The sequence below is a fragment of the Mandrillus leucophaeus genome, unplaced genomic scaffold (genome assembly GCF_000951045.1).
Source record: "Mandrillus leucophaeus isolate KB7577 unplaced genomic scaffold, Mleu.le_1.0 Scaffold641, whole genome shotgun sequence".
NCBI classification, from domain to species: Eukaryota; Metazoa; Chordata; class Mammalia; order Primates; family Cercopithecidae; genus Mandrillus; species Mandrillus leucophaeus.
Genome location: NW_012106931.1, coordinates 830,930 through 838,696, shown reverse-complemented (window position 1 = coordinate 838,696; position 7,767 = coordinate 830,930). Strand labels below are relative to the sequence as shown.

The window sequence follows — 7,767 nt, the reverse complement described above, 5'->3', positions numbered from 1 at the left end:
AGCCTCAGTTTCTTGGGCTCAAGCAGTCCTCCTGCCTCAGCCTCCCAAATAGCTGGGACTACAGGCACCTGCTGCCACACCTGGCTAATTTTTTGTTTCTTTTTTTTATAGAGATGGGGTCACTGTGTTGTACATGTTGGTCTCAGACTTCTAGCCTCAAGCAGTTCTCCTGCCTTAGCCACCCAAAGTTCTGGGATTACAAGTGTGAGCCACCGCGCCCAACCAAGTCTGGGTTTTTAGTGTAACCATCACCTGGTGTACATTGTACACAGTAGTGATTTTTCATCCCTCACCTTTCTCCCACCTTTTGTAGTCTCCAGTGTCAGTTATTCCACTCTGTCCGTGTGCACACATTATTTAGCCTCCACTAATAAATGAGAACATTAGATGTTTGACTCTCTGAGTTACTTCACTTGAGGTAATGACCTCCAGTTCCATCCATGTTGCTACAAAGACATGGTTTTATTTTTTTAATAGCTGAGTAGTAATCCATGGTATGTATATGTATGCATACTCATACACCACATTTCCTTTATCTAGTCATCCATTGATGGACACTTAGGTGATTCCATAACTTTGCTGTTGTGTATAGTACTGCAGTAAACATACGAGTGCATTTATCTTTGTTTCTTTTTGTTTTTTGAGACAGAGTCTCACTCTGTCCCCCAGGCTGGAGTGTAGTGGTGCAGTCTCAGCTCACTGCAACTTCTGTCTCCTAGGTTCAAATGATTCTCCTTCCTCAGCCTCCTGAGTAGCTGGGACTACAGGTGTGTGCCACCACACCCAGCTAATTTTTGTATTTTTAGTAAAGACAGGGTTTCACCATGTTGACCAGGCTGGTTCTGAACTCCTGACCTCAAGTGATCCACCCACCTCAGCCCCCCAAAGTGTTAGGATTGCAGGCGTGAGCCACCACTCCTGGCCGTCTGCTCTAATTCTTAAAGAAGAACATGGCATTTTTTCTTCATCTCTTTTCAGATCCATTTCTCTGCTGACATTTCTGCTTGCTATTGATGTAGATTTTGTATGCAAACTCTTAGCAAATTGTTTCCTATCCTGTATTATCATGTTTGGTCTTTGATTCTGCAATACTCTTTATTAACTTTTGCTGATTTTAGTAAAGTCTAACTTAAAAAAAAATTAATATACTTTATTTCTCAGGGCAGTTTCAGGGTTGTAGAAAAATTGAACAGAAACTACAGTTTTCCCATATTACTCTCTTTCTTCACCCCTACACAATTTCCCCTATTTTTAACGAATCTCTTTGGTGTGGTACATTTGTAACAGTGATGAACCAGTATTCATTACTGATACATTATCATTAAGTAAAGTTCGTAGTTTATACTAGGTTTCATTCTTTATGTCCTACATTTCTGTGGATTTTCCCAAATGCGCAGTGTCATTTGTCCGCCATTACAGCGTCACACAGAATGTTTTCACTGCCCTGCCCTAAATATTGCTTGTGCTCTACCTATTCATCCCTTCCTACCCCACCCTCAACCTCTGGGAACCATTGTTCTTCTCACTGTCTCCATAGTTTTGCCTTTTCCAGAATGTCATATAGTTGGAACCGTTATCGTGTGTGGCTTTTTCTTACTGGCTTTTTTGACTTAGCAATGTGCATTTAAGTTTCCTCCATGTCTTTTCATGACTTAGTAGCTCTTTTTCTTATTCCAAAAATTAAAAATGATTTATTTCCCATTTAAAAAGCTAAAACAAAAAAAAAGTTAAAATGATTATTAAATAAGTTCTCACATGTTGTGATTGCCAAATGGTAATTTTATTATTCTATTTTTTTTTTTTTTTGTAGAAAAAAAATTTCTGTAGATCGAATCTTTTTTTCTCCTCCCCTCTCACTATTTTTTAAGAGCAGTTAAAGACTATTTAAGACCATGTTTTTAGAGCAGTTTTAGGTTTATGGGAAAATTGTTTGGAAAGTACAGAGCTCCAGCATACGCCTTCTTTCCTCCCCTTCTTAGTTTCCCCTATTAGTGCATTTTCTGTTAGTCTGATTACACTTGTTGCGATTGATGAATTAATATTGATAGATGATTGTTAACTAAAGTTCACAGTTTATGTTAGGGTTTACTGTATGTGTTGAACATTCTGTGGGTTTTGACATGTATAATTACATGTATCTACTTTTACTGTATCATAGAGTAGTTTCACTCCCAAAAATCCCCATTGCCCTACCTATACCTCCTTCCTTGCCACCACCCCCAAACCCCTGATCTTTTCACCATCTCTGTAGTTTTGCCTTTTCTAGAATGTCATGTTGGAGTTAGTGGAGTATGAAGCCTTTTCAAATTGGCTGCTTTGACCTAGCAATATGCTTTTTTTTTTTTTTTTAAACTCTGTCACCCATGCTGGGGTGCTGTGATGCAATCTCAGCTCACTGCAACCTCTGCCTCCCTGGTTCAAGCGATCCTTCTGCCTCAGCCACCCAAGTAGCTGGGATTACAGGCCTGCGCCACCACGCCTGTTGTTTTGTATTTTTAGTAGAGACAGGTTTTACTCTTTGGCCAGGCTGGTCTCAAACTCCTGACCTCAAGTGATCCATCCACCTTGGCCTCCCAAAGTCTGGGGATCACAGGCTTGAGCCCCCACGCGTGGATGACCTAGCAGTATGCTTTTATGGTTCTTTCTTTTTGTGTGTGTGGCTGTATAGCTCATTTCTTTTTATTGCTGGATAATATTCCCTTGAATGAATGTACTACAGTTTGGTTATCCATTCACTTATTGAAGAACATCTTGTTTGCTTCTATTTTTTGGCAATTACGAATAAAGCTGCTATAAACATTTATGTGTAGGTTTTTGTGTAGACCTAAGTTTTCAGCTCATTTGGGTAAATACGTAGGAGAGTGATTGCTAGATTATGTGGTACGAGTATGTTTAGCTTTGTAAGAAACTGCCGAACTGTCTTCAGACATGGCAGTACCATTTTGCATTCCCACTAGCAGTGAATGAGTTTCTGTTCCACATCCTTACCAGCATTTGGTGTTGTCAGTGTTTTAGATTTTAGCCATTCTAAAGTATCTTATTGTTTTAATTTGCAATTCCCTAATGACATATAATGTCATCTTTTCATATGCTTATTTGCTGTCTACATCTTTATTGAGGTATCCACATCTTCTGCCCATTTTTCATTGATTATGGTTGAGTTTTAGGAGTTCTTTGTATATTTTTGGACACTAGTCCTTTCTTTATCAGATAGATGTTTTATAAAGGTTTTCTCCCAGTTTGTGGTGTCTTCTCACTTTCCTAATAGTGTCTTTTAGAGCCAAAAGTTCTTTATTTTTATAAACTTTAACTTAAACATTTTTGTTTTTGTTGTGCTTTTGGTGTCATATCTAAGAAACCATTGCTTTATCCAAGGTCACAAATATTAATGCCTTTATTTTTTTCTATGGGTCTTATAGTTTGGGCTCCTACTTTTAAGTCTCTGGTCTGTTGTAGGGATGTGTCCAAGTTCATTCTTTCACATGTGACTATCCACTTGTCTGAGCGTCATTTGTTGAAAAGACTGTTCTTTGTGGAATTGTTTTGGCATGCTAGTCAAAAAGCGGTTGACCATAAATGTGAGGGTTTGTTTCTGGGCTCTCATTTCTGTTCCATTGATCTAGATACCTATCCTCATGCCAATACCATATTGTCTTGATTGCAGTAGTTTCATAGTAAGTTTTGAAATCGGAAAGTTTGAATCCTCCTGTGTTGTTCTTTTTCAAGATTATTTTGGCTGTCTTGGGTCCCCTGCATTTCTGTGTCAAATTTAGGATTAGATTGTTGCCTTTTGCGAAAGCAGCTTGGATTTTTACAGGAATTGCATTGAATCTGTAGATCATTTGGGGGAGTATTGCCATCAGGTCTTCCAACTCATGAACGTGGAATGTCTTTCCGTTTATTAAGCATGGCATGGTGGCTCATACCTGTCATCCCAAGACTTTGGGAGGACAAGGTGAGCGGATTGCTTGAGCCTAGGAGTTTTGAGACTAGCCTGGGCAACATGATGAAGCCCCTGCTCTCCAAAAAGTACAAAAATTAGCTTGGCATGGTGGTGCGTACCTGTAGTCCCAGATCCTTGGGAGGATCACTTGAACTTGAGGGGTCAAGGCTGCAGTGAGCTGTAATTGGGCCACTGCACTCCAGCCTGGGCAACAGAATAAAACGTTGTCTCAAGGGAAAAAAAAAGTCTTTCCATGACATTTTATAGTGTAGTGTACACTTTTTGTACTTCTTTTGTTAGGTTTATTTCTAAGAGTTTTATTCTTTTTTATGCTGTTATAAATGGAGTTTTCTTAATTTTATTTTCAGATTTGTTGTTAAGCCATAGAAATAGAATTTATTTTCATATACTGATCGTATATCCTGCAACCTTGCTGTACTCATTTATTAGTTCTAATAGATTTTTATTGTTTCCTTAGGATTTTCTATCTACAAGATAATGTCATCTGCAAATAATGATAGCTGTATTTCTTCCTTTCCAATCGGAAGGCCTGTAATCTCTTTTTCTTGCCTAATTGCCCTGGCTAGAACTTCTAGTACAATGTTGAATATAAGTAGCAACAGTAAATATTCTGGTATTCTTCGTAATCTTAGCAGAAAAGCATTCCGTCTTTAATCATTAAGTATAATGGAGGCTGGGCGTGGTGGCTCATGCCTGTAATCCCAGCACTTTGGGAGGCCAACCCGGGTGGATCACCTGAGCTCAGGAGTTTGAGACCAGCCTGACCAACATGGTGAAACCCCATCTCTACTAAAAATACAAAAGTTAGCCGGGCTTGGTGGTGTATACCTGTAATCCCAGCTACTCTGGAGGCTGAGGCTGAGGCAAGAGAATCGCTTGAACCTAGGAGGTGGAGGTTGCAGTGAGCCAAGATTGCTCCATTGCACTCTGGCCTGGGTAACAAGAGTGAAAATTCCATTTCAAAAAAAAAAAAAAGTATGGTAACTGTGGGTCAATGCCTTTTTAAGATATATGAATTTATTTTCCTAGTTTTTGTTTTCTTTCCATTCAGTAACTCATGGGTGATATTCTGTGATCACAATGTAGTATGCCAGTAGCAATCAAAAACCCTAAGATAGTTGTTTGGTAGTTCTGTGGTTGAATAGTATTTTTACTAGGAAATTTATAAAGTTAAATTTATAAAGTTAAAAATACATAAGCTAATAAAAGGCTTATGTATACAGTATAGGGCATGTTTTTTCTAGATAACTGGCATTTATGTCACTTATCCATTCATCATAATAGTCTTAAAATAGTTGACAGTGGGAGTAGACTGAAAAGGTATATTCTCCTTTTGTGGGAATAAGAAAGGAGAGTATCAGGCCAGGCGCGATGGCTCACGCCTATAATCCCAGCCCCTTGGGAGGCTGAGGCGGGCTGATCACCTGAGGTCAGGAGTTCAAGACCAGCCTGGCCAACATGGTGAAACTGCATCTCTACTAAAAATACAAAAAATTAGCTGGGTGTGGTGGCAGATGCCTGTAATCCCAGCTACTTGAGGGACTGAGGCAGGAGAATCGCTTGAACCCAGGAGGCAGAGGTTGCAGTGAGCCAAGATCACGTCATTGCACTCCAGCCTGGGCAACAAGAGCAAAACTCTTGTCTCAAAAAAAAAAAAAGAAAAGAAAGGAGAGTATCATTGATTAAAAACTAAATAGATAATGTATTCGGTAGCTAATTATAATTAGTGATGTGGGCTTGCTGTTAATGATTTTGCTTATTTTTTTTATTATATTTCAGTACTTACATCCTTGTTCATGTGCTAATGCTTTATATGTATTATTTCAAATAAACTCACAATTCTATGAAGAGGCACTCTTAACTCTGTTTGACAGGTGTGGTTCAGGGAATGGAGTTGTTTGTCCTTGGTTTGACAAGGGCAGAGCTGGAACTCAAGTCTGTGAATCCATAGTCCAGGATCTTAAATACACGTTAGGATAATCTCTTTCCTTGTTGCCAATTTTTAATTTTAATTTTTATTTTTTTTTTGGGATTTTTTATTTTTTTGCTCTGTGGCTTTAGGAAGAATTACTGAAAAACCTGTTAAGACCCACAGTGATATTTGTTTGAGCCATCAGATGGCAAGTCTTGAAAGTCCCTTAGCTCCAATGGTTTGAAGTAATCATTTTATTATTAAGACACAAAATAGTTACACCAACATTGTGGTGAATTTTTCGGCTGCCCAGACTGGAGTGCAGTGATGCAATCATGGCTCACTGCAGCCAAGTGATTCTCCCACCTCAGCTTCCCAAGTAGCTGGGACCACAGGCACATGCCATCACGCCTGGCTAATTTTTTAATTTTTGTAGAGATGAGGTCTCCCTGTGTTGCCCAGGCAGGCTGGTCTTAAACTGCGAGGCCGCTGCACCTGACCTGGTGAATTTATAAAATAAAAAAGTATTTGCTAGTGGCAATAATCAAAAGCCATCAATCGATCATCTTTTCCCCAGCCCAACTTTATTAAAGTAAATATGATATCAACATATAGCACTGCTTATATCTAGAAGTGTATACGATTTTAAGATTTTGCTTTTTTTCCTATCCTTTCTTAGGTGTTTGTAAAATGTATGAAGAACATCTGAAAAGAATGAATCCCAACAGTCCCTCTATCACATATGACATCAGTCAGTTGTTTGATTTCATCGATGATCTGGCAGACCTCAGCTGCCTGGTGTAAGTATTGGCCAACATGTCTGTTATCTTGTATTTTCTATTGTTTTTCTGTCTCTTTGAGGTGATTTATGGTATTGGGAGCTAACTATGTGCCTGACACTGATCTTTGCATTTGCATAGTGTATAGTAATTAATATTTCTCTTACAGAAATAAGAGATTGGCAACATAAAGCCAAAGGCACAGAAAAAAAGAACTTTGCTAATTGATATAGTTAGTATCCAGTAAGGATCCTAATTAAGACGTTCCATGTCCCTGTTCTTAGTTCCTTATACCTAATATTTTTTTTCCTTTACAGTCTTTGTCCTAAAGCCATTGGTTTTGGATTAAAACCAAGATTATGTTTTTTTCGTGACATTTCAAAAACTTAAATATGTGTAGGGCTGAAATTGAATTTAATTTCAATCCTACCCTGTGTAAATATATATTTTTTGGTATGTAATAATGAGATTTTTAAACATATTTGTTATAGTTTGTATTGATAATCTGCTTCTGACAACTGCTAACAAGTAGCATAAAGTATTACTATAGACTTACCTAATCTTTTTTACATTAGTGAACAGAAATTGAGGGTAAATACAGCTCATTTAACTAGCACCTTATGATACAATACTCAATCATCAGATACTTGAATACTTATTACATGCCAAGTGCTGTGCTAGAAGTTGAAAGAGCAGTGATGAGAAATATACAAGTCTTACTCATAGGCACTTCCTGGATCACCACTGGAGCCAGTCCTGGAATGTGGCTGCACCATGCTGTCTCCCCAAAAGTTCCAAAACATGCATTTCCTTGGAATGTTTGAGTTTTGTTTTGTGTACTACTTCATTGTGTTCCAGTTGTAGCCATTTCACTTTGGTCACTCAGAACATTCAAATGAATGTTGCATGGTACTTTAAGCCATGCAGACATCCATAGGAAAAACATACCAGACAGAGGGCATGGTGGACAGCTTGTGTAGAAGTCCTGAAGTACGGGTGCCTGGCATGTTTGAAGTCATTAAGGAAGCCTTTGAGGCTGCAGAGGAATGAGTGAAGGAGAGAGTCTTAGGAGATTGGAGGGGTAGGGAGCAATGATATCCTGGAAGCCAGTG

At 38.6% G+C, this 7,767-nt stretch overlaps 1 protein-coding gene across 1 annotated transcript in view; it reads left to right on the top strand.

Annotated features, from left to right (window-relative positions):
• ERH (enhancer of rudimentary homolog (Drosophila)) overlaps positions 1 to 7,767 on the top strand; it is a 30,006-nt gene that overhangs the window by 5,152 nt on the left and 17,087 nt on the right. The window contains exon 3 of the mRNA XM_012000896.1: positions 6,556 to 6,676. Coding sequence (XP_011856286.1) covers positions 6,556 to 6,676 — 121 coding nt within the window. The remainder of the gene's footprint in view (positions 1 to 6,555; positions 6,677 to 7,767) is intronic.